At 42.9% G+C, this 25,590-nt stretch overlaps 1 protein-coding gene across 3 annotated transcripts in view; it reads left to right on the top strand.

The window, feature by feature from the left end:
• COL5A1 (collagen type V alpha 1 chain) overlaps positions 1 to 25,590 on the top strand; it is a 233,198-nt gene that overhangs the window by 203,215 nt on the left and 4,393 nt on the right. The window contains exons 45-65 of one of the 3 annotated variants that reach the window (XM_067541841.1): positions 400 to 453; positions 606 to 713; positions 808 to 861; positions 950 to 1,057; positions 2,298 to 2,351; positions 3,217 to 3,324; positions 3,563 to 3,616; positions 3,731 to 3,784; positions 4,195 to 4,248; positions 5,124 to 5,177; positions 5,930 to 6,037; positions 6,962 to 7,015; positions 7,130 to 7,183; positions 8,286 to 8,393; positions 9,032 to 9,085; positions 10,365 to 10,400; positions 11,202 to 11,255; positions 11,792 to 12,050; positions 12,978 to 13,090; positions 15,551 to 15,619; positions 20,960 to 21,193. In XM_067541841.1, the coding sequence (XP_067397942.1) occupies positions 400 to 453; positions 606 to 713; positions 808 to 861; positions 950 to 1,057; positions 2,298 to 2,351; positions 3,217 to 3,324; positions 3,563 to 3,616; positions 3,731 to 3,784; positions 4,195 to 4,248; positions 5,124 to 5,177; positions 5,930 to 6,037; positions 6,962 to 7,015; positions 7,130 to 7,183; positions 8,286 to 8,393; positions 9,032 to 9,085; positions 10,365 to 10,400; positions 11,202 to 11,255; positions 11,792 to 12,050; positions 12,978 to 13,090; positions 15,551 to 15,619; positions 20,960 to 21,193 (1,845 nt within the window). Of the gene's footprint in view, positions 1 to 399; positions 454 to 605; positions 714 to 807; positions 862 to 949; positions 1,058 to 2,297; positions 2,352 to 3,216; positions 3,325 to 3,562; positions 3,617 to 3,730; positions 3,785 to 4,194; positions 4,249 to 5,123; positions 5,178 to 5,929; positions 6,038 to 6,961; positions 7,016 to 7,129; positions 7,184 to 8,285; positions 8,394 to 9,031; positions 9,086 to 10,364; positions 10,401 to 11,201; positions 11,256 to 11,791; positions 12,051 to 12,977; positions 13,091 to 15,426; positions 15,496 to 15,550; positions 15,620 to 20,959; positions 21,194 to 25,590 lie in introns of all 3 variants that reach the window. The other 2 variants (XM_067541840.1, XM_067541842.1) reach the window with 2 other exon arrangements.

Raw genomic sequence — 25,590 nt, 5'->3', positions numbered from 1 at the left:
GTTTAGCCGTGCAACCTTAATCTTCTACTGATGTAGTTTTTTCAGGTAATGTTATACCTATTTGCCACATATTATATTACTTGGGGATACATAAATTTGTTCCTCATTTTCCAGAAAGAGTTCTGTCCCCTAATTTTTTTACACAATATAGTAAAAGTCGTCTGAGAGTGTGGTTCTGTTCACACTGGTGTGATTTCATAGACATCAGACCGATTGACACTGCTGCCTCTGAGAGCAGAATCAGGCTCTTTCTCTTTTATTTGTTTCCAACACTTGAAAACGTTGGCGAATTCAGACTTAGATTGTGCACGAACGGCAGCACTGCTCCATACCTGATAATTATAGGAGTCTTTTGATCCGTGTTGCTAACTGTCACATTGAACATCTTTTTCTGAACAGGGTCCACCGGGTCCTACTGGACCACAAGGTCCACTTGGTCAACCAGGTCCAGCCGTGAGTATTGTTGCTATTATTAATTATTGACCCAGCTTGCTCCCTTTGAAGAAAGCAGGAGCTTTCCCATTGATTACAATGGAAGATGGGCATGAAGGCCTGGACTATAATATGCATCTATAATTAAACAGTGCTAATCTCTTTCCCCCTAGGGAGCTGATGGGGAGCCAGGTCCAAGAGGACAACAAGGCCTCTTTGGTCAGAAAGGTGATGAAGGACCAAGAGGTTTCCCCGGTCCCCCCGGCCCAGTGGGCTTGCAGGTAATTTCCAATGACGTGATATTTGGGGTTAGTCTTTATGTCACTCTTGTGATGTAACCCACTAAAAATATCCCATATAATCATATTTCCACAGGGTTTGCCTGGACCACCTGGTGAGAAGGGAGAAACGGGTGATGTTGGACAAATGGTAAGTGAGCTCCAGTTGCTCAGCAGTTTCATCATTAATAACAGCCTGCGTTGTCTCACTGATTATTTATGCCCCTCCTTCCTTGTAGGGCCCACCAGGTCCCCCTGGGCCCAGGGGTCCATCCGGATCACCAGGAGCAGATGGTCCACAAGGTCCTCCTGGTGGAATAGGAAATCCTGGAGCTGTAGGAGAGAAGGTAAAGCATGCTGAGCAGAGCCTGATTCTACTTCCATTGAAATCAGTGGAAGGCTTGCCATGGACTTCAGTAGAAACAGGCCTGCGACTTGAGTTGTGGTACTCACGTTGTGTATGTTAACCCGCCTTGTTAACCAGCAAGTTCTCCATTCAGATACCAGCAACTGTTTAGCATGGAGATGGGAGATAGAAAGCTAATGAATATAGACCAGGTGCTCCAAACCTCTTCTTCAAATCCAACCCAGCTTGGTAGTGGCTGAAAGTTTTTACCATCTGCGGAATGACCCAAATATAAAACAAATATTGATGGGGGGTCACTCCAGTTCTTAATGGACAGGTGTCCATGAACTGCCACCACAATGGGCACTAATTAACACTACTGCTGGTGGTCTCATTAGAGAATCCAGGATGTTGTTATCCTGGAGATTGAAGTACACTGTCAGATAACACTATGCAGTCAGGGTTAAGACATATGGGCAGGGCAGTGTGAGGAAGCGAGCACAGCTATGGTTATGCTGTGTTTGCTGGGTGTATATGTAGAAGCTGCCTTTCATGGCTGTCTATTGGGCAGCTTCTACCAGCTCTAAATATGCTTAATTCTTTTCCCTGCTGCAAAATCCAGTGGATATTTAGCCACCTATTGGTATCGTAACCTAATTTCTTCTTAATTATGCAGGCTATTACATTTTTAAAAACTTTTATCACTGTTGTTTGTTGCTATGAAGAAACTAAAGGGAAATGCATCCCACTAAGAAGAAAACACTAATGCAATATCTGCTGAAAAGTATGAAAAAACCAATCTTGTGGCAAAGAAACCTAATGATGATCAATCTGGTGTGGGGCCAGAGTACTTCTGTGAGGTGCTGAGCGCTCTCAACGCCCATTGAAGGGCAGTAGGAGTTGAAGATGTTCAGCACCTTTCAAAACGGAGCCCAGGACAGGGCAAAATATAGTCAATGATGGGTCCTTACAGGCTAGTTATGAGTATTAGTTCTAAACCATATTTTAATTAGAGCTGGCCGGAAATTTTTGACCCAAAAACTCACAAATGGCCAAAAATTCACCAGAATTTCAAGGAATTTACTTTTCCATTTACTAAGCCACTCTAATGTTCCTACTGCTGGAAGTGGGTGCCTGCTGCTCCAGGACTCTCATTGTTTTTACTCTACACACCGCACCACAGTATGCTATCAGTAGCAATATAACCATGTGATTTTCCCTCCCTCCCTCCCAACCTATAGGGTGAATCTGGTGAATCTGGTGAGCCTGGTCTTCCTGGAGAAGGTGGTCCCCCGGTAAGTGGAACATTTTTAATATATATGTATATCATGATTTTAACTGGAACTGAATAGGGTTAGTGCCTTAGATTAGTTGCAAGGCAAAACAATGGAATTGTCCCTCTCATTACTGTGAGTTTGGCTCCACATGTATGAATTGCCTTGAAAGTTCAGCAGGCCTCCTTCGTTTGCTAAAGCATGGCGGGTTCGTTTTACAGTGGCCTTCTCGGGCGAGTGGTCAGACGTAGCTGAAATATTAAGAGAATCTGAATCATGTATTTGCACAGAGAAGGTTTCCTGACTCTCTCAAGCCTTTCTGAAACATTTAGTGGGGGTTGGTCCTGCTTTGGGCAGGGAGTTGGACGAGATGACCTCTTGGGTCCCTTCCAACCCTCATCTTCTAGGATTCTATATTCTATAAGGATCAGGGCTAATGGCCAGGTGTTCTCAATGGAATTCATTCTGCACAGCGCTCCCTGAAAATCTAAGGTTGTTCAGGGATGTCTTTCCCTATGCTTTGCCTTGAGGTTTCAGAAGGGTGCTGTGTGGAACAAGGGTCATTCATGGGTAAGGATGCAGAGACTGAGTCAATCTCCATTTTGGAAGGAAGGGTTGTAGACTACAGGAGGCTGAACTGACTGTGGTTGGCTGTAGCTTACAGCAAGCTGGCCTTGCTGTGCTCTTTAACCAAAAAGAAGGTGGTTGTGAAATTAAAGTCTCCATGCCTTAATAAGAACAACACAGGAGCCGTCTATTTATTGGAGCGGGTGGTATTCATAATAAATAATGTCCATTTGTCCTGAGAGGTGTAATGGAAAGACAAAACAAATCAGTACATGCCAGCTTTTTCTCTCCATAATGGAAAATCCTGTTTTCTCTACAGGGTCCTAAAGGAGAAAGAGGTGAAAAGGGAGAAGCAGGCCCCTCCGGTGCTGCTGGTCCTCCTGGCCCCAAAGGTCCACCGGGTGATGATGGACCGAAAGGTAGCCCTGTAAGTAGCCCATCATGTAGGAAGACTGTTAAATGGAGGGTTCCTTTTTGGAAACTGTATTGAAAAAATGCTCAAGGAAGCTTAGATGGTTTGACAGTCAAATGAACCAGACCTTCTAGTGGTGCACAAGTTCAAACCAATTCCATTGGGATGAATAGTCCTAGTTTATAATATCTTCAGCTTTAGAGTTCTCCGGAACTGTACGGCAGCTGACCTTGCGATATCTTTCTCCTTCCAGGGTCCAGCTGGTTTTCCTGGTGATCCTGGTCCCCCTGGAGAACCTGGCCCAGCTGTAAGTCCCAACCATTCATAAATTATCTCAGTGATGCAGTCAGAATGAACTGCTTTCACCCTTGACTGGAGAAGGGCAATTCTTAGTACATAAAACTCCTTTTCCTCCTCCTAGGGTCAAGATGGTCCCACAGGTGACAAAGGTGATGATGGTGAACCTGGTCAGACTGTAAGTACATTCTGGTATATAACGTCTGTTAGGGACAAATGGCAGTTACGCACCCAAACAGCTGACTTCCATTTGTGCTGTGCAAATCTACCCCTCTCTTCTCTTTATAAGTCCAGCTGCAGTATTTCTTGGATGGCAGCAATGGACTCTGTAGCTAGAGTATATTATATGTTTCCTTTCATTCATTTTAAGATGCCTATTATAGTTCAAGTCACCCTTTTGTTCTTACATCGTAAGATGGAGAAAGTGAGATACCAGCTTCTCTGATTAGCAGTGAGACCTCGTATTGTCTGCCTCTTCTTAATTCTAGTGCAAACTAGAACTGGTTAGATCACATGTTAGATACCTGGTCTGGTTCTTGTACATGTCACCTTACACTTATGAGTTGTTTTCTTCCACTTTTAATGTAGGGGTCTCCTGGCCCAACTGGAGAGCCGGGCCCATCAGGTCCCCCAGGGAAAAGGGTAAGTTAATTTGTTAGAATGTAGTTTAATTTACATTTTAATGATTTTTCTGAAATTAGTATCATTATTATGCTTTAATTCTAACAGACCTTATCCAATCAGTTCACTCAGTATAGTTCTTAGAGTTCTGCTTTGCATGGGCAACGTTTGTCATTTCAATAGCAACCTTGCAAAATTGTACTATTGAAATATGGGGGCCGAGCCAATGGAGCTCTGCCTATTTACACCAGAGGGAGCTCTGGCCCGTATGCAAAATACTCAGAAAAAATAATATGCACTAAAAACAATTGTTAAAGAAATATCTTAATCTGCATTTGCCTGTCTGTTTGTGGTCTGATCCTGCAAACACAAATAAGCAGAGAGTCCACAAGACAGGGGAATTTGGCCTTTAGGCACCAGCCCTCCCAAAAATGTATGCATGTGCATACCTTATGTATGCATGTGGGAGCACTCCCCAAAATGGCTTCAGTAACACAGAATGATTTATCTTCTGAAAACTAGGAACAAAATGTGAGAAAATTCCCATGCTGAAATGTAATAGTTTGTTGGCCGGGTTTAGAGGTCAATCCAAAGCCTATGGAAGTTAATGGAAAGATGCCTATTGAATTGCATGGGCTTTAGGTCACTGGTATCCAAAATAAAATGAGATAAAACTTTTGGCTCTCCCATCCTATTTCAGGATTTCTCTGCCAAATGTTCATCTGAGAAGGGTGGAAGGTTAATTTCTAAGGGTGTTAATTTTTAAGGCCATTGGCAGATAGACACCTTGGTATTCTTTTCCTCCTTGTTTACAGTATCCCTGTAAATATCACCACAGCCATTCCAGGCAAGCTGTGATCTAAGATGCTAATGCTTCTGTTTCATGTTCTCATTAGGGTCCTCCTGGTCCAGCAGGTCCTGAAGGAAGACAAGGAGAGAAAGGAGCCAAGGTAAGGAATGTTGACAAAATCAGGATCTTCAGCTGTTCCCTCTGCAGGCCTTTGTATGCAACTCCTCATAAAATCTTGTTATCTGGAAAGAACAGAATGTTAATTTCACTTTGTGTTTCAACAAACCATTAAACCTGGATTTTGGGGCCATCAGCTTCAAATGAAGACTTATCTTCTAAGTGTTTGTTTTGCCATTTAACCAATTTTGCTGGATATTTATGGAATTGTAAAGGGCTCTGGAATATGGTTTTGGTAATAAAAGTGCCATATACTGCAATTTACTGTTTTGCAAATAGTACTGTGTATACAGGAAGCAAACATGATATTATCAAGCAGTGATTATCTCAGTAACAATGTTGAGCCAAAATTATAGTGTTGCAAATGGTATTGTAAGTTACATTGTTAATGATTTACACTGTGTAGCACCCAGGAGTCCTAGACATGGACTATTGTGTGAGGTGCAGTACAAACATAGAACAAAAAGATGGTAGTGCTTACAGTCCAAGCAATGCTACTGCAAGTTAGTCAGTAAACAGGTGGAACTGGAAAAGAACTGCAACTCCAGGATCTGGCTTTCATTGGGTGCGCTAGAGACAGGATGGGGCATAGCAGGAAGAGCAGCTCATTGGAAGATATAAAAATAGGGAGGAAATTGCACCCATCACACTAGGTCTAATCAACTGTAATTAGACTATTTAAGGAGCAATTTAATGCCCAATTGCAAACTGAATCACTTTGTTGCTTGCCTCCAGGGTGAATCTGGTCTGGAAGGACCTCCTGGGAAGACAGGTCCAGTGGGTCCCCAGGGAGCTCCAGGGAAACCTGGTCCTGATGGCCTTCGGGGAATTCCTGGCCCAGTGGTGAGTATTTAAAAAGTGAGGGTAGCCCCAGCAAGTTTTTGAACAGGAATAATGACCAGGCCTGACAATAAAGCATCTATCTTAGAGGATGCCTTTCACCCCATGCACCACTGTAGCCGGAGCACAGAAACTAACAGTCCCTATATTTGATTGTTTGATGTCTGGTGGGTAGCTGATTTTAGTGGAAAGGTCATGACTCTAGAATTCACTTCCCCCCCAATGGTCCAGTAGAGTCCAAGTCTGTTGACTTTTAAAGCCTGATGCAAGATCTGTTCTTTCCCAGGGCTTTTGGCTGAGTTTTAGGGTGGGAAGGATGGGCTGGGTTGGTATTTATTGTACTTATGGCATGGATGGGGAATTCAAGGGAAAGTCTATTTGTTTGGTTTTAATTTTTTATTAAAAGTTTAAGAAGGTTTAGAGTAAAATTGTCCAAAGCTCCTACATCCCATTTTCAAAAGAGACTTAGGCACTTGGTAGACAAAGTCCTATTGACTTTAGTTTCTTTGGCACACTCAGGCAAAACTCTCATTGCAACTAAGTCCGGAGTAAAGAAGGACTTGAAGATTAAGCCTGGTGTTTTGCTTTTCTGTTTGTTTATTTTAACTTCAGAAGACTTGATCCAAAGCGTCTTAAAGTTGCTAGACAGACTCCTGACTTCAGTGGCCTTTGTATCAGGCTCAGATTGCTGTGTGTGTGCCCCTGGAGCATTGATAATTATCATTTTGAAGGTTAAAATATATAAATCTAGTAGTGGTTATGGAATGATCCTTCTTGCTAGAGATGGGCCCAAGCCACAGAATTTACACATGGATGAGTAAAGAGATCTGAGCTTCCCAAAAAGTTGGGGTGCACAGATCCAGTATTTCACCTCTGGACAGCCTCTACTCTGAATGCCTAATTGGAGTGGATTGCACTGTTTTATAGGGTGAACAAGGTCTTCCAGGCTCGCCAGGCCCAGATGGTCCTCCAGGCCCAATGGTATGTCCCTGTAGTCTAAAGTTGTTTTGGTTACTCTTATACAGAAACTTGCATTTGGTGTATATTATTTTTATCTAAGTTTCTTCTTCTTCTTCTTGTCTTCTTTTTGTAAAGGGCCCACCTGGTTTACCTGGTCTTAAGGGAGATTCAGGTCCTAAAGGTGAAAAGGTGAGACTGCTACATAAACCACGCATAGATACCTTTATTTTCAAACTCATTGACACCTCCACCCCCAATCCCGATTGTAAGGAGAGTAAGTAACAGACATCAATAGTGATGTTATGGTGAAGACACCTCTATTATTAACAGATTCAGTAGCTTTTGAGGTGAAATCCACCCCTGTGAAGCAAGCTCCACAAGGTCTCTCCACTGCTTTAATCCAATTTAAGCCCTCTTTTGAGGTCTTAAATGAGACTTAAGAGGTGCATAGGCCTTTGGGAATGAATTTCTCCCTCTGCGCATAGTACACAGTAAGATTCCACATTGATCCTGAATTCACTTTTTTCACCACTGTATGTGCTAAAACAGAAAGAGGGATGCTGGGGATATCATAGCATCTGGATATAATAGCATTAGGCAGCTCTTCACAGCAGGGCTTAACCATACAAGAGATGCTGGTCATGACCACTACGCCAGTTATTAATCTTCTTCAGAGTAGACGCTGATTGTCAGATGGTTTCATTGATCAGGAAGAAATATAAGTGGGACAGGAAGAAATTTCTCCCCACAGTTCAGTGTGTAGCATTACACATTGGAATTCACAGCCAAGGTTTTGCGTCTTTGTGGGTGTTACCTGGCATTGATGCATTATGCGGGAAACTAACTGGTCCGTTCTGTTATGGGAACGCTTATGTACCTATGCAATCTCTACTTATCACGGCTGTGTAGCACATGCAGTTAGCAAGAGGCAAAGCAGTAAGTTGATAGACACCTGGCTTGCTCGAGGTAATGACTCTGAACCTTATTTGTAGAAATTAACATAATGTCTGTCAATGTATGAAAAGAACAGACTCCAGAGTACAGCAGTGCCACTTCTGTTCTCATGTTTACAGCATTTCCTTTAGAAAAAACCTAGTGCTTTTCATTACACTAGGAAGTGTGCACATTTTCTGCCACTTTTCATGCTCAGCTACCAACACTTTCCTTCCACTTCTTTAGATTCTTGCTTTTATAACTGAGAGGTGTCTTTTGGGGGAGTTTCAGGTGCTCAGCACCTTCCAGAGTCTGTGAGAGCTGATCTTAATTAACGTCTGCTATTTATTTTCTCTAGGGTCATCCGGGTTTAATTGGCCTCATTGGGCCCCCTGGTGAGCAAGGAGAAAAGGGGGACAGAGGTCTCCCAGGACCGCAGGGTTCATCTGGACCCAAAGGAGAGCAGGTAGGTGTTTGTAGGGGTGCTTTGGAACCATCCGTGAGACCTTCATTTAACGTGCCTGAGAAGTGATGCTGAGACTTCATCCTGGGCTTAAAGGATTAAAACCTTGTTCCTTTCATCAGGTGGCTTAATAGCAGAGTTGGCCTTCTCTGGTCAGAAACATCATCTCAGCATGACACAGGGTGCTTTGGCTAACTCTTTAGTGACATTTCCTACACAAATATACGATACTGTGCTTATACAAACTAGAGATGGGCACCAGCCAGAACACCAGACAGTTCAATGTAAGGGAAGTTCTGATCCAGATCCAAAATTGGTTCTGTGATTAGTGATTCGGGTCTGCCCTTCTAAAGAGATGCTGAATCTCCGCGTTATGACAGATCAGAGAATTGGGCCACTTGGACTTATCTCCAATGGAAACAAATGAGACCTAGAAATGAGGTGATTCTTTTAAAGAGTCAGGCACTGGGACAGCAAGCTGATCTCTGGGTGTGGACCCTCACACCTGCACGATGTGGATTTTATTCCATACTTAGTCGTCAGTCACTAAGCATCCAACTTTGAAATCTGGACTTATGGTACATATATGATGACCAACATGAATACATTTAAATAAACTTTATTTTGCCTTTACTTTTTAGGGTATCACCGGTCCTTCTGGTCCACTTGGACCTCCAGGTCCACCCGGATTACCGGTACGTAGCTGAAATCGAAAAGCCATTTGGTCAAGCAGCAAAAACTCAAGACTGAAGTCAAACGATCTGGGGTCTATTCCGTGCTATGTCACTGATGTGTGACCTTTCACAAGTCACTTAAACAGCTTCTATAAAATAGGGATAATCGTGTGATACACACCTCCCCGGGGTACTGGGTAGCATAGTTAGTTAATGTTTGTGAAGCATTTTGAAGTGCTGAGTTATTACTAATAATAAATTCCTGATGTTCACTAATAGGCATAGAACTGTTGGGAAGTTACTTGAAGCTCACAGGTTTAGATGAGTATAATCCTCCAATGCTTCCTAGCCAGGTTTAGTGGCAATGATCTGTTGTGCCAAGCCTATGTTGAACTATAGGGTATCATTTCAGGGAAAAGACAAATATTACCCATGGCTTTTTCCTTGAGCCAGTCATTGTCTTTGTACTTCCAATGGGCTAGATAATTCTATCTTTACTTAAGTAGGATCTTACTCCCTCAGTGGTCCTATTGATTTCAGTGATGCTGCCCATATGAGTAAGTACTCACCAACATAAATGAGTTTTACCCCAATCTAGCCCATGAAGAACGTTCAAATTAAGAAGCTAAGAGAGCAAGCAGCAAGGAAAGGGAAGAGATTATGTTAATTGATAATTTGGTAGATCCAGAGCACAACTCACTCTTCTGATTGCAAGATGAGCATAGAAGTTTGATGGTATAACAAGGAAATAGATTAACAGTATGATCAAAACACCTTAGCATATAATTCAAGATAAATAATTAATCAAGTGAAATTAACTCCTTTTTCTGTGTATGGCGTACCCACAGGCCATTGTGATAGCCTCACATTATTAGTTATTTACTTCTATTCAATTAATATATTTTTGAATTTTGTACTCTGTAACTGATTAGCAATATTTATTTAAAGTTTACATTTTGAATGTTCAGCTGTACTGGTTTTAATTAATCACATGGTGGGTTTCCATCCCCTGACTAGATGAGCATGCAAGTAGGTTGCACAGGCATGGCTGACATGAACTCTTGTATGTGCCAACTGAAAATCAGATTTCTGAAAACACTGATGCAAGCAACCTGTAGACTTGCTTTCAGTTAACATTTTTTTTGCAAATAAATTCAAACTGTTCAAATGTCCACAGAAAATGAAAATGGGGGCTCAAACGTGACTGAAAGGAATTCATCGAGAAATAAAAATGACTATGAAAAGAGTTCACATTTTTTGCCCTATGCTAATGATGTTTTCGTCTCTCTCCTCCATTCAGGGTCCCCCTGGTCCTAAGGGTACTAAAGGGTCATCAGTAAGTATAGATAATACAAAACTAAGAGGCTGAGGAACTTTTATTAGGTGCATAACCTACTGTCACCATTACGGATCAGTAGAGTCAAGGCAACTAGCTAAAGATTACTTTAGCAAATAAATTTTGTTGTAAAGATGGAGACCTTAAAAATGGACTATGAGAGGGAGAGAGCGGGAGAGGGAAAACTGGAAAAGTGGTAGACTGAAAGGTGTGACACAAAGTGAAGAAATGGGTGGAAAACAATTAAGCTAGACACAGCCCCTCCTCTGTGAAGTTAGAACTATAGCTGGTTGAAAAATGACAATTATTTTTAGTGAGAAATTTTTAATGAAAGTGTTTATCGGTATGTTCTATTCACAAAATTCAATTTTTCATTAAACAAACAAAAATTAACATTTTTAATTTCTGAAAACCTTTTTCATTTGAAATTGTCATGTTCTGAAAACAAAAAAAAAGCCTACATTTGTACATAAATCCCAACCAAAATATGAATGTTTTGCTGAAAACTTTTACCAAAAAGGTTTCACCTTCTTTTTTTTTAGCAAAATATCAGAAAATTTCTGCCAAAATGAAGATGTTCTTCAGAACTATTCATTTTGGTTAAAAAAAACTATTTTTCATCCAAAAAAACCATTCTGACAAGCCCTAGTTAGAACCATGTGTGCTTGGTGTAGCTGGAGGCTGAGGGAGAGCCCCTCCTGCAGAAAGCAGTTTAAATAAAAAATGATGTGCATGGAAAATTTGTGACGGCTGATATTTACTGAGTGAGATATGCACACTTGTTTCTGTTTTTGCACTCAGGGTCCAACAGGTCCAAAGGGTGAATCTGGCCACCCAGGCCCACCAGGACCTCCTGTAAGTATAACACATTGTGGTGAAGTGTATGGTGAAACGAGATCTAGAATTAGTGTGTGACATACCCCTGAGAGCCCCATGAGTTCTTGATAAAAATGCAGCATGCAATGGGCCCGTAAGAAGGAGATAGGCACCTTAGAAATACCAGTGAGGGAGATGAGGAAAGAAGATTGAATCAAAAAAAGAGAGAGCTGTGTGTGGAAAGGTTCATCCCACAGGCTGAAGGTGGAGCATCTTTCTTGGAAGACTTTCCACCCAGGGTGGATATTTTTAGCACCAAAAGATTTTCCCAGCAGACTGCCCAGTCTCTCGCCTATTACACATGTTGAATGTGCGCGAGCCATGTAAAATTCATTGGTGACTGAGGACTTTCAATAGTACCATAATGGACCTTTGAGACCTCTTGTGTGTGCGTGTCCTGTGGCGGTGAAGCTTCCTGTCACTAGTGCAGCATAATCATTCCCGTGGCTTTCTTGTCTGTTTCTTTCACATTTTCCCTGGGAAGCTAATGTTGCAAGTTCTTTTCTTATGCCAAGGGCCCTCCTGGGGAAGTCATCCAGCCCCTGCCTATCCAATCCCCCAAGAGGACCAGGCGAAACATTGATGCAAGCCAACTGGTTGATGAGGGAAACACTGACAACTACATGGATTATGCGGACGGCATGGAGGAGATCTTCGGCTCCTTGAACTCTTTAAAACTGGAAATTGAGCAAATGAAGCACCCTTTGGGCACTCAGCATAACCCGGCTCGTACCTGCAAGGACTTGCAGCTCTGCCACCCGGACTTCCCAGATGGTAGGTTCTTGGGGTGCGGGGGGAACCAAGGAAATATAGAACAAGAGTCCAGCAGGCTTCATAAATCTGCACAGCCCAAGTAGTATGACTTAGAGCTGGTAGGAAAATAGGATTGGTATTTTCCTGCAGAACATTTTGACAAACGTGAGGTGAGGGGTAGGAGCTTGTCATAGGAGTCCCTCGCCCTGGTGCACCCAGGGAGGTGTAGTTGGGCCAGACAGCCCAGCCCACAGAGGAGAAGGGGAGCGGAAGGCGCTCGAACGGCAACTCCCATGAGACGTCAGAGTGCCATTTTGAATCAAAATACTTCAGGTTTTGGCTGAAAACCAAAAATTGAGGGGGGGAGAGTGTTTCAGGCATTGTTTTTCAATGAAATATTGAAAGTTTCCACAGAAAATAGATGCTTTTCATGAAAAATTTTGTTTTGTCAAAAGCCCGATTTTTTTTCCCACCAAAAAATAGTTTTGATGGAAAATATCCAACCACCTCTAGTATAAATGTAACATGTCAAAGATGAAGTACTATATAGATATATGCTATGAGCCAGGTTGTGGTCTGGCCACTGGAGCCTTGTCTACACTATGGCTACTACCAGTTCCAACAACTGCTAATAGGTGTTTGAATTAATGAAACATTTATTTGGAAATTTCCCCGGTGCGTACAAGGTTGCAGTAGGATCACCACAGCAGTGTTTCAGTTCTGAATCTGTAATGATGGCACTGTTCCACATACTGCACTTTGCATGTTGACTGTGGAATCCTTGTAATATCCTGGTCTGTATTAATATATAAGTAGAAACATGTGTTGGCTGTAATATAAACTTATCCCTGGGATGGAAATGGGTGGGGGTTTGATGCTGAAGAAGTTGTGGAAGTTCTGATGCATCTTTACTTCATATGGGCTAATCCCTTTTCCTCCAACTTCCAGGTGAATACTGGGTTGATCCCAACCAAGGATGTTCAAGGGACTCTTTCAAAGTTTACTGTAATTTCACAGCTGGTGGAGAGACCTGTATCTTCCCTGATAAGAAATCTGAAGGAGTAAGTTCCCACAAACTGTATATTTTTCCTCTGAAGATGATAATGGATTGTTTCCTAATGTGCATAGTCACACTTAGTCAGTTTGATCAGATAAACTCAACAATTGAAAGGAAAGATCCAATGTGTTTTGTTAATGTCAGATTCAAGATTGGTTTCTAACATAACATGGAATATGTTTACTGAGGGCACTTCACTGAATGAGTAAGCAATTTTTAAACTGTGTTTTAGGCAAGGTTTTGGTGATCTATGCTGATGAATGCTGATACCTTAATTTTTTTTGTGCATTGCTTTACAAAGGCAAATGTCATCGCTGTCTCTACTGTAGTTCACCATGACGTTTATTTAATCTACTCTTTTTATCCCCAGTTCAGCAGTGGCTGCTACTCTGATGGTTTTGTCCCTCAGCACTGCTGGTTCCTCTTCTACCTTGACTGAGTCTTCTCACATAGTGGAGAAATGTTGGTCTGATGTAATTTCTCCTGATATTAATGTTGGGTACTTGGGTTTTCCAAACTACCACGACTAGGATCAGGAGCGTTCGTGGCATTCAGTTGGTACCAGACCGGTTGAGAATCGATTTAGTTAACATTCAGCAATCTGCAGTGCTCTCAAATCCTCATAATTCCAATGATCCCCGTGCAGTAATTCAATCAGCACTAACTTCATTTTTGACAGCCAGTAAACTTCCAGTTGACCATGACAAGTGCTGTGAGTGTCTTTCAGTTGCAGTAAGATACTCTTTATTGCCCCATATCCATCCACTTTATTTTATGGGGTTGATTATCAGGTATAAAGACCTACTCTTGAATTTAGTTTCTCCACTAGGTAAAGGTGATCTCTTCCAAAGTTGCTGTCAAGGATCCTCTCAGTACCATCAAGAAGATCTTCTCATGCTGCAACTGGATTAGGGTGTAGACGAGAGATTTCATCACTCCTCTGCACCCTGATATAAACTGTTCACTTGTTAAGATAATTTCAACCACTAGAAATATATGTCAGCATGGGACAAGTGATGTGCAGTGCAAAGTTTCCCAGTGATTCTTTTGGGGATTATTTAAACAGAAGATGCATTTCTTGTCTTTGGTGTTAGATCGCCATTGTTCTCCTCCAGTCACTGATTATTGAACTATCAACATCTGATTATGATTTTATAGTCTTTAAAATCCTTACATCATTGACTTTGCCAGTAGATAATCTTATTATCGTATTCCCAGTGGGACTGATTCTCCTATCACATACACAGGCATAAGTGAGAGGAGAATCCAGCCTATTATTTTCCATATGCAATAATGAGAATACCTACTTCGTGAACATTAATTACTTGTATAGGTATTTGTGGCTATTTTATTAAGAGCCGCTGCCTGCCTTAAAAAATTTATCCCATCTCGGTGCATCCATAGCATGGCAAAAACGCACCGTTTCATGTGATGGTTCTCATCCTGCGAAGGAAAGAATAATCCCAAAACACCTACAGCTAGTTCATTGTTCTTGGAGAGAGTGAAGACAACAATGAAGACGTTTGTTGAATAATGAGGGAATATAACAAACTAGACTCTAACCCTTCCTCCTCCCCCATTAAACACATCCGTTGTTCTGACTGAAAAGAGAGAATATTCAAATTCACAGCTGCAAAGGATCCTCTGGGAAGGATGGTTTGGCAACTCATCTCCTTATCAAGGTCACATTCTGAATCATTAGACTGTTCAGTTGAGACTCCACCATGTATTTTGGTTCATTACCTGCCACGGACTACACATTCCTTTTACAGTATTACTGGTGCTCAACCACAAGAAGCAGATGCTGGTGTTTTATTAATTCTCCTAGCCTATCCTCTCCTGGTCCCAGCACATCTGGATTTGACATTGGACTGACATCAGCCTTCTCCATTCTCAGTGCTGCTTTTTCATCCTGGCCCCACACCAACCTCCATGTAGATAAATGGATCATTTACCACTAATAAGTTTTTCTTTTCTTTTCTTTTCTTTTTGCCATCCACCTGCAAAATGTGCTACCAATTTTCCATCAGCAGATATCAAGAGGTTACAGATCATTAACCTCTTAGCAATGAAAGGGGGTAGCAAGGCAATTTATACCTGTATGCAACAGTGGAATGTCCTAACCCCAATGTCAAGCAAGGAATATTCTGTTTTGGAAGCTGTTAGGACCATGGGTTCAGTAGACCGTTTCTATTACCAATGTATAAAGTTTAAGAAAATGTGTGTTTTAAAGAAAGTTGGATGGTTTCAATGAGACGGACAAACCCAGGATGTGCAACTGAATGTAACCTTTTCTTTCTTTGTTTCTCTCTTTCTTCCACCTTGCCGTCCACAATCTAGGCTAGAATTACTTCTTGGCCAAAGGAAACCCCGGGCTCCTGGTTCAGTGAATTCAAGCGCGGTAAACTGGTAAGAGGCACCCCACCACTTTCTGTTTGTCTTTAACCCGTCTCATATTTTACAGAGCAAAATGGCTCGTTGGCCCAAAGAGCAGCCTTCCACATGGTATAGTCAGTACAAGCGGGGTTCCTTGGTAAGTGGCTAACCTTGGCCCTACAGCCTGAATCAGAGCACGTCAGCCACGTCCGCTTTGGTTATGGCCAAACTGTTTGCACTCTGCATGTTGGACTAATAACCATCATAGGACACGATTTAAAAACGAATTAAGGTGGAACGCTGACTAAAATATATTGGAGGCACATTTATATCATCCTCTTTGGGGAAGGTAATGGGGAGTCAAGCCCCAATTCAGTAAGCATGTGCCCAGTATGTGAACAGCCAATGAGATTACTCATGTGCTTAACACTAGACATTCGCTTAAGTACCTTGCTGGATCTGAGCCTCTGAGAGGAGCTAGTAGTTACTTCAGTGTGATCGTCGAATCTAGCACGTGGAACTGGGCATTGTTCTGAATCATAACCAGTCGTCACTATGCTACCAAAACCTAGTAACTACAGCCAAGATCAACACCTACATACTGCAGTGATTGGGTCTACAAGAATTCTAGATTTGCCCAAAACAAATTTTTTACAAGCAAGTTTTCCAGTGGGAAAAATGGGAATTGTTTTCATCAAAAACATCTGTGAATTATTTTCTGTATTTCAATCAACTCTAATAAATAAGGAACATACAGACTAGTAAGCCAACCCACTGGGGTTAGATCCTTCGGTTTCATGTCCTGATGTTGTTGTAGAGTTCAGGGCATCATGAGTTTGTCTTCAATACACTCTCCTAGCAGAAGTGTCCCATTTCCCACCCCAACTCCATTAGTCTTGGAGAAATGGAGCAAAGCCACTGAAGAAGAAGGATTTCAAACCATGCACATATTCTCTAAGCCTGTATGAACTAAAACTTGGCCTACACACTGTTAACAAGTTTCAAAGAGAAGACGAATCTCTGTCAGTTAAGCAAGGCATGGTATCAACAACAGAGAAACCAAGGAATGGAGGGAAGAAGGAAAGCACGGATATTTTACAGACATCTAAAATATCTGCCCCATGGGCACATGGGGCTGGTTCATAGCTGCACTTCTTGGAAACATGAAATCTACTGTAGGACGACTGCATTTTATGGAAATGCAGAACAATATCTGAGGCACAATAGACTTCTGTTTGTAGGTCTCAGTGTGGAACGATTAGCTTGAACAAGGCCATTCAAACAATAGAATGCTCCTGAACGAATCTCAGGTCCACTTGGGCTAGTGAACAAGCGAGTAATGAGCTCTATCAAAATCAATGGGATTTGGGGAGAAAAGAATACACACTGGGCCAGATCCTCAGTACCACTGAAGTAATTAGAGCGACACCAATTTGCACTAGCTGAGGAGCTGACCTTCTGTCCTTCCTTCCTCACACACAGCCAACCTGCTCAGGCTGTGTGGGCCTCCTGGAACTTCCTCTGCAGAATTGTGCTGCAGTACATATCAAACTTCCACCTTAAAAACCAGCCAATAAACCAAGACACTCCTTTATTTTCTCAAGCCACACTCCTTATCACCGAGCACTGGGCACTCTGATTCTGTCCATGAGAAAGCAATGGCTTCCATAGCTGTTCCTGCTGCACACACTCCATAACAGTGGGGTTGTATTCTGAACATCTCACAGAGTAGGGGCTAAACACTGGCACTTCTGCCTTTTAGCATCGGGGGGGGCAATTTCTCATGACTTAACCTCAACGTACTTCACTAATTAAAATCAGTATCTATTTTACTGATCCTTTTTTCAGTCTTTTTACTCACTTTGAGGGCTGAATGGCCAGTCTAGGTGTTTTCTGTTTTTGTTTTTTTGGAACTTCAAGCTATTTGGAGCCCTTTGTTTCATCTCTTCCTACTGCCATTTTCTTGCCCTGTTCCTATGCTACATTTTCTTTTGAAAAGAGTCCCCAGCACCTAGAAGATATTTGTAAATGAAATACCCCAGTGTTAAAAATGTGACCCATAAAAACAATGCTTTGGTTTTAAGAACACAGCCAGTTTCAGTAGAATCGATGGAACAGAATGCTGGTGATGGTAAGTGGAGAGGGGCCGGGGTTAGTGAACTTTGATTGGAAATTAGTTGAAATCCTAACTTAGGTCAAAAATGTAAATGAGTGTGGTGGGTCTCTTATAAGGGTCCAGTCCTGCTTCTGTTAAAGTCCATCACTAGATTCCCCTGGATTGAGTGCCTTTCTGCACATCCCAGACACACTGAAACTAGGGGTTAGAACCAAAGGCTGTTGAAAGCAATGGGAAGGCTCTCCCATGGCTGTGAATGGGAGCTGTGGATGCTCAGTACCGCTGAAATCACAGGCCGCTTATTTAGGTGGCTGAATGGGAATTAACGTGCCTGATTTTAGAAAGGTCGGCCTTTCCTTTGGGACACTTTCTAGAACCCCACAGATCAAAAAGGACATTAACGTAATAAACAGAAAAATCATCTGGTGTGATGTTTCCATCCCATTATCCCTTCCCCACTGGTTAATATCAGTGCAATGCAGACAGATCACAGATCACATCCCTATCGCTTCTCAATGATGGATATAGCTAAAAAAGCAAAAGGACGACAAAACTTTCCTACCAGGGTCCACGCTCCAGCACTTGCGCACACACGTGTGTGTGACTCCCATTAGAGCTAAGGATGCTTTGCACCTATTCAGGGCTATAATCGTTTAGTGCCATAGGGCATCCATCATGAACTGTTCTTGCAAAGCACGAGTAAGGGAAGGATTGGTTCTGCAAAGCCACGCTCCCACGAGCAATTCTCGTGCCCACAACCTAACCCATTGGCTCCAGTTGAAGGGCTTCAGGAGCGGACCCTCGCGCAGCATCTAACGATCTGCATCTCTGTCCACTTCAAAGGGATATTGGACACCCAGGCTAAAAAAGAGACCTGAGGGAATTGGGTGAGGCATATCCGTAGCTTGGCATTCCCCTGAACAGGTGCTCGGCAATTAGCACTTCTGTTCCCCTCCTTCTATATTCTGGGGCTCGCTCTTATTTTCTCATCTGGCATGCATGGCTTTCTTGTGTTAAGTCATATTTAACTCTCAGGAGGAGATGCGCAGTGGGATCCTGACATGAGAACCGGTTGGTATATATATATATATATGTGTGTGTATATATTATTATTTATTATTATTATTTTATTTATTGTTATTACCTTTTCCTCCTGATTTTATTGTCTGGCTACGAATTTCTCCTGCCGTTTGCAGCTTGTACCGTACCTCGACGTTTTATGACACCACAAGGAACACTGCACTGTTTGTGTGATGGAATTTTTCTCCAGATTATTGTGAAAGGAAGCGACAGTCTATAGATCACATTTATAAGTGTCATCTCTCTTGGCTTGGCCACGACAGGAGATGCTGTATATGTATAATGAGTTCAAAACCACATTGGAACTGGGTATATTATCCATTCGCTCACCTAGCCTTTATAGCCTACAGGATGAGGGCCCAACCGCAGAAGAAAAGCCTTCCAGAGCAGTATTGCTTTCAGATCTATCAAAGGCTCCGCGTTGTAAGGCGCTGTAGAGGATTTAACATAGCTGAGTATTGCAAAATATAGGTAGTACACCAAAAGGGAGAGAGAGAGATTTTCATACCTGTACATGGAAGGGGGCAGCAATGGGAAAGAGTAAATGAATTGCCGTAGATTTCATGTACAGTAAGAGGTTTTAAAAATAGAAAACCCATAGACTCTTTGACTGGGTGTGGTCCCCACCCCAAGAGCTCAGTGGCTTTGCCTGTCTCTTCTCTAGGCCCTCTGCATCTCACTTGTGTCCCTCCCTGCCTCTTCCGCTCTCTCCCTCCTCTTCAAATAACCTCTGTTTCTCCCTTCCCCCTTTTCTGCCCCCTCATCTTGTCCAATCTAGCCACCCTCAGATTCTCTATCTGCTGTCATCCCCCGATAGCCCTATTTTCCTGCCAATTCCTCACCAGTGCTACTGCTTTGTGCTTCTTTCAGTTGCTGATACTTTTCTTGCACAGTAGTAACAGCAAATCACCAGGCTTCATGGTGCAATCAATTTGGCAGCTGTTGGTGCAGCAGTCCCATCTCTTTGGAGCCCCAGCACCATTCAAAATGTAAAGGTGTCACCAGCATGACAACGAGGAGTCTTTTGAAAGGCTCCATCTCATGAGTCCCTGCTGAAATGCATAGTGGATTTTTCATTTACTCAGTCGCCAACCTCCCCCTCTCCCCAGTTTCCAACCCTGGTGTTGCTAGTTTGGCAGAAGTTCCAGCATTAGGGTAAACGAGAGGTGAAAGCTGAATATTTTTAAATCCTTCTACCCTCAGATTTAGCAGATGACAGGGTCTTGAATTTTGAGAGGCTTTGGAAGTATCCCCTCTGCATACATACCATAAACCAGTGCATGCAGAGGAAGAGAACACGTACCTACCTTGAACGGGACCATCAGTCCTTTCAACAAGAATATTATGTCTCCATGAGAGGTTGCAAATCAGTTTGAAAGGTATTTGATGGGGGAACACCAGCTCCTGGTAGACATGAATGGCAAAATACCCCAGTCCGTACAGCAAAAGATGTCCTTGAGGATCAGAGGGTCTCACATGGCAAACAACAGACAAAACTGAAGGTGCTCCATTCATGTATGCAGTGATACTTTTGGCAAACTCTTTCAGAAGATGGAGGGGTGGGATTTTCTGAAGCCCTCAGTGTTGGCCTAACTCTGCTCTCATTGAAGCAATGACTTCCCAATGACCTCAGTGGGACCACAGTTTGCTCAGCACTGAGTCCCATTGAAAATCCCACCCATTATTTCCATGTTTTTCCAACAGGACAGGAAGCCTTGACACGAAAGTGTTACACTGATTTCCCTCGACAGTATGCCCCACTTTTGCCTTAGTTTTTTTTATTCACAAATGGCCCAGAACCAGCTGGAGAAAGAAAATTCCCTTCAGACCAGCAGGGATGGCTGGTATCCAAGCAAAGGCGGCAAAGATGCTGCACTAGGGTAAATGCTGCGGTGTGGAGACAGTCCTGCATAATCATATGTAATAGACAGTCAGAGCGTAGCAGGATCCTCTAACCTGACCTTTTCATTGGTCATGAAAGGTCTTGTGCAAGTAGCTTTGTGTGTGTGAAATGAAGTCCTGGCCGCCCAGGCAAAGGGACTGTCTCATCTGTAACATGTATGCCAGAGCTGGGAGCTGCAGTGGAATGCACGTTTCCCTTGACAGGGTGATGATAAGAATGGGTAGAGATGACATGGATGGCAGCATGCTAACTCCACGTATCCATTTTCAGTGACAGGATTAAATCTTCCACGGAGCATTTTCAAGTCCAAAATTCTGCCTTGGGCATTTGAGTTTCCCAGATGTGTGTTTCACATCACTGCCTAGTATTTTCCCTTCCTTGTTTTCCATTCCTCTCAGCTTTCCTACGTGGATTCGGAAGGCAATCCCATCGGGGTGGTGCAGATGACTTTCCTGAGGCTCTTGAGCGCCTCAGCAAACCAGAATATCACCTATAATTGCTACCAGTCCGTAGCATGGCAGGATGCCACCACGGGCAGCTACGAGAAAGCCATCCGCTTCCTGGGCTCCAACGATGAGGAGATGTCCTACGACAACAACCCTTACCTAAGGGCTGTCATTGACGGCTGTGCAGTAAGTATCCACTCTGACAGGAGGAGCTTATACACACAAAGCAGAGTCAGTCTGGCTTAGTAACTAGAGCTGGGGGCTGGGACATAAGACAGAGTTTTTTCCCCTACCTCTGCCACTTACTCAGTGTATGATTTTGGGCAAGTCATTTCAAAATTTTTGGAGTGCCTCCTAATTTTGGGTGCTTCAGTTTTTGGGTTCCCAACTGGAAAGACTTGGGGCCTGGTTTTTAGAGGTGCTGAGAAGCTTGTTTCCACTGACTTCACTTAGGATAGAGAGTTCTCAGTACTGATGCTGAGTTCTCAGAGTTTCTTGTTTGGCACCTAAAAGTAAAGCACTTAAAATTAGTGGCCACTTCTGAACATTTTCACCTTCACCTCTCAATGGCTCAGTTTACTGGTCTGTAAAGGGGACAGTAATCACCTACCTTAAGTATTTGGAAGCAGTTTATCATATAATTGCACCATATTAAGATTTCCCAGAGGAATGAGTTCTGTAAATCGATCTTGAGAGGCAAAGGGCTAAAGGCAAGAGTTTGGTTTTCCCAGGGCATGCTACCAGACCCAACTTCCCAGAGCGTGGAGTGGCATTGTGATGGGTTTTTACATCTGAAGCATTCAAGACTGATGATATTGGATCAGCTACTGACTTCAAAGGGTTGCATTACTGTGCACTTCTGTTGTGTGACTTCATTCTTGAAATTGATTCAGTTTGCTCTGCGCTTGCAGCCTTTCCCCTGGTTATAGGGCAATCTTAAACAGGGACTCACCTGTTGGAAGGATGATACTAGTGGTTAGGGCACTAGCTGGGAGATATGAGACCTAGGTTCGGTTCCCCCTTCTCTCATGAATTCCCTGTATGACCAGGAGCAAGTCTCTCTGGGTGTCAGTATCCCATCTGTAAAATGGGGATAGCAGCACTGTGCTACCGTGTGGTATATTATGACAATAAAAGATTGTGAGGTTCTTTAAAGCTATTGTAATAGGGACCATTTAAGTACCTTAGAGTATGGAGGCAAAACTTCCACTGGAGACAAGAATTATAAATATAGGTGTCTAAATTTTGCCCACAGAAATAGCATGCACCTTGCCTGTATTTGTATGTAAGCAGCTATAGATGCGAGTAAACTGAGTTATGATTCACCCAGATGTGGGCATGCAGTTACACCGTTTGTGCAATATTTTGCAGACACAGCTTAGGTTCTAAGGGCCTGAATTTCAAAAATCCGAGGTCATATTTTTAAGTTTCACTACCCATAATTCAGGCCAAATTTTTAAAAATGCTCCGCTCTTCTTTTGGTAGCTAAATAAAGGCCAGATTTTCAAAGGTACTAAACATCTAGTACTCCTGTTGAGCCATTTATTTTTTTAACCTAATTGGGAGCTGAACTCTTCTGAAAAATCTGGAATGTAGTTTTGGGGACTGAGCCCTTCTGAAAATTGCAGCCTACCTGTCTGAAAATTTGGTGTAATGTTTGCCAGTTCGGTTCATGCTGAGACCCGGTTTGTTAAAGCTGGGAAATATGCAAAACCTCTCCTTCTTCTGTAACTGTGAGATGATCAAAATCCACAGGACTCAAAGAAAAAATAAAATACAGAAATGTCTAAGGAAGCAAACCCTTCATAGAATTTAAGAGATTAAAGCAAATTCCATTTGGAAGTCCGTGTGTTTTTACTATAGAAGCAGGGAGGGAAAATTCAATTAGACTCTCTAATTCTCTTAATGCTGCTGCAGAGAGATGAAGAGTGTTCATCTCACAGCTGAAAACACCCAGAAGTTTATTCTCAAGTATTTCGTGTCTCTTGACAATATGATGTGCCTTAGAAAAATCACCCCCCATATCCCCGTTCCCTATTAAATCTCAGAGAAGCTGGAAAATCATGCATCACAGATTTAAAAGCTGATATGCTTGATGAAACACATTTCAGTCTGAAATTATTTTGCACAGGTGTCCTACATTTTCTACATTTCTTTTCCCTTGTTCTTTCTGTGGCTAAGGCTATTTGCAAGAAAACAGGACCTCTTAAGAGTTCATTTGCCTCTGCTGTTGCTTGTTACTAGACACTTTAATACAACCTATTATTGGAACAATCAGTTTGGATGTCACAAACAGAAGAATATAATGAGGAATAAACAGCGAGAGCAACAAGGAAATGTGATTGGTGGCTATCATTACCATTACAGTAGCACCTGAAGACTCTGAATGAGACTGGGGATTTATTGTGCAAGGCACTGTACAAACAGACAGTAAGAGACAGTCGCAGGCCCAAAGAGCTTACAGTCTGAATAGATAAAATGGGCACAGGAAGGTAAAGTGACTTGTCCAATGTCATGGAGCAAGACAGTTACAGAGGCAGGACTAGAACCTGGGTCTTCTAAGTCACAGAGGTTTGCCCTAGTCATTGGACCACACTGCCCCTGAGAGGTGTGACTGCAAGGGTCAATTCTCAGATTACAATGTGCTATGATACCATCCCTGAAAATACTGTTAAAAGGAGACACTATTCAAAACAGAATGGGCTGGATCCTGAGCTGTGTAGCTTGCCGGGCTTCACAGTGGGTCTATGCCAGTTTACACCATACACGCACCTGGCCCGATTATTTTTTTTTTCAGTTTTCTGGCTGCACCTACAGCAAAGATCATTATAACATGTTATTGATTATTGTACCGCGCCCGGAGGTGTGCTAGGCTCCTGGCAGGTAGGGTGCATAGGTCCCTGCCCCAAAGAACTTACAATCTAAAGGTATGTCTACACTTACAGAGGCATATAAGGTACGGACACTGCACGCCCAGCTGGCACGGGTATAAATAGCAGCATAGACAGTGAGGCACAGCTTAGGGCAGTAGAGCAGGCCCTACACACCTGAGCACCCAGAGTACAGACCCTACATGGCTCTCTACACGCCCAAGTGATGCCTCCCATGTCTATATTTAGCAGTGTAGCATCTCGCTGCCTCCATCCTGCCAGAGGCTACCCCCGCCACCTTGAAAGTCTCCGGCAGCAGGGAGCTCTCCAAGTTTTTCCCCACGGCCTTTCACCTGGGCGTGTAGCTACGCATATAATGCCGGAGCGCCACTTGCTGGCATGTAGACCTAACCTGTTGCTGTGGATCTGGAGAATTTGCTCAGTCTTCCTGACCCATACTTGGGAACGTCAGTCGCCTTCTGCAACATCCCCCATTTCCAAATCCATCAGTCTGTGAACCCAAGTTCTGTGACTGCTAGTCAGTCGCTCATGCCAGAGACAGCCAGGCCCTGGGTGTCTGAAGGTGCAGGGAGCCAGCAGAAGGTTCACGCACCTGTGAGGCTTTAAATGGTGCCCGGACTTGTGCTCATCTTCTGTGAAGGGGTGAATATCATCCGGTTGTGGGCACCCTCAACATGCGTTGATATCAAGGGGAGTTGCAGGCACTCAGTTCCTTGCAGAAACAGGCAAAAGGCTTGCTAAGGCATAGCTCCCAAGTTCCTAAATACAAGTTTTGCCTGAGTTAGGACGTTGAGGATTGGGTCCTAGCGTTGGAACAGTAATGGCGCCTAGCCAACGTAGCACTGCAGTAAAGTTCCTGCGAAAGCTGATCTGACGCACACTCCTGACATGATTCATACTGTTACAGCGACTACCTAAGGAATTCCAGGGCTAATGTTTGGACCATTATTTGAATGTGTTTTCACTGATCTTATAGTCCTTGTTTGGTTGCTGTGATATAACCTATCCTTCTGAGACACACAAATCAGTGGGTACAGTAGAGCAAAAAAGCCCCTCCATAAATTCACTTGGTTTTGCAGGTTTGTATGCCCACGGGGGCATTTTTGCGCCTCTAATAATTATTTATATTTTGGAAATAACCGTATGGCCAGCAGGCATGATAAAAAGACGACATCACCTTGCGAATTCCATCAGACTTTAAATGTGGTCCTTTTTGTAGCGCTTGGGTAATAGTCAAGCTAATAAATTTAAAATAAATGGCACACATTTGCTCAACAAGCCAGGAGCATCCTCAGGGAGGTAAAACAACAACACTGCAGCCGCAACAATTTTACTAGTCTCCTGTCCCAGCCCCTGGTACGTGCCGAAGGCTGGGTTAACCTCTTTGTATGTACTCAGCAGCTGCTTACACGTCTCCAGAGTCTGTTCTCATTCCAGTCACCTCTCCCCACTTTTTGTTGAACAGTAATGAATTATCCCACACAATCATGTGTGTCATGGACAGTTGATTATATATGGTCAGGGTAGGGGGTCACTATATCCATTTTTCCTTTTATACCACGCTTGGTTTAACCTCCGTAAAAAAAAAAAAATAATCCACAGCACAACTGCAAAGACTCGGTACAGTCTGGCCAAGAGTTTTTAAATGTGAGTGCCCCCATTTTGGGTGACCAACAAAGATGCTCAACACTT

Source organism: Emydura macquarii, unplaced genomic scaffold, assembly GCF_026122565.2.
Source record: "Emydura macquarii macquarii isolate MOO-44397 ecotype Brisbane River unplaced genomic scaffold, CSIRO-AGI_Emac_v2 contig_691, whole genome shotgun sequence".
NCBI classification, from domain to species: domain Eukaryota; kingdom Metazoa; phylum Chordata; order Testudines; family Chelidae; genus Emydura; species Emydura macquarii.
The sequence above is the reverse complement of the archived record's forward strand: the minus strand, read 5'-3'. Positions and strand labels throughout refer to the sequence as shown.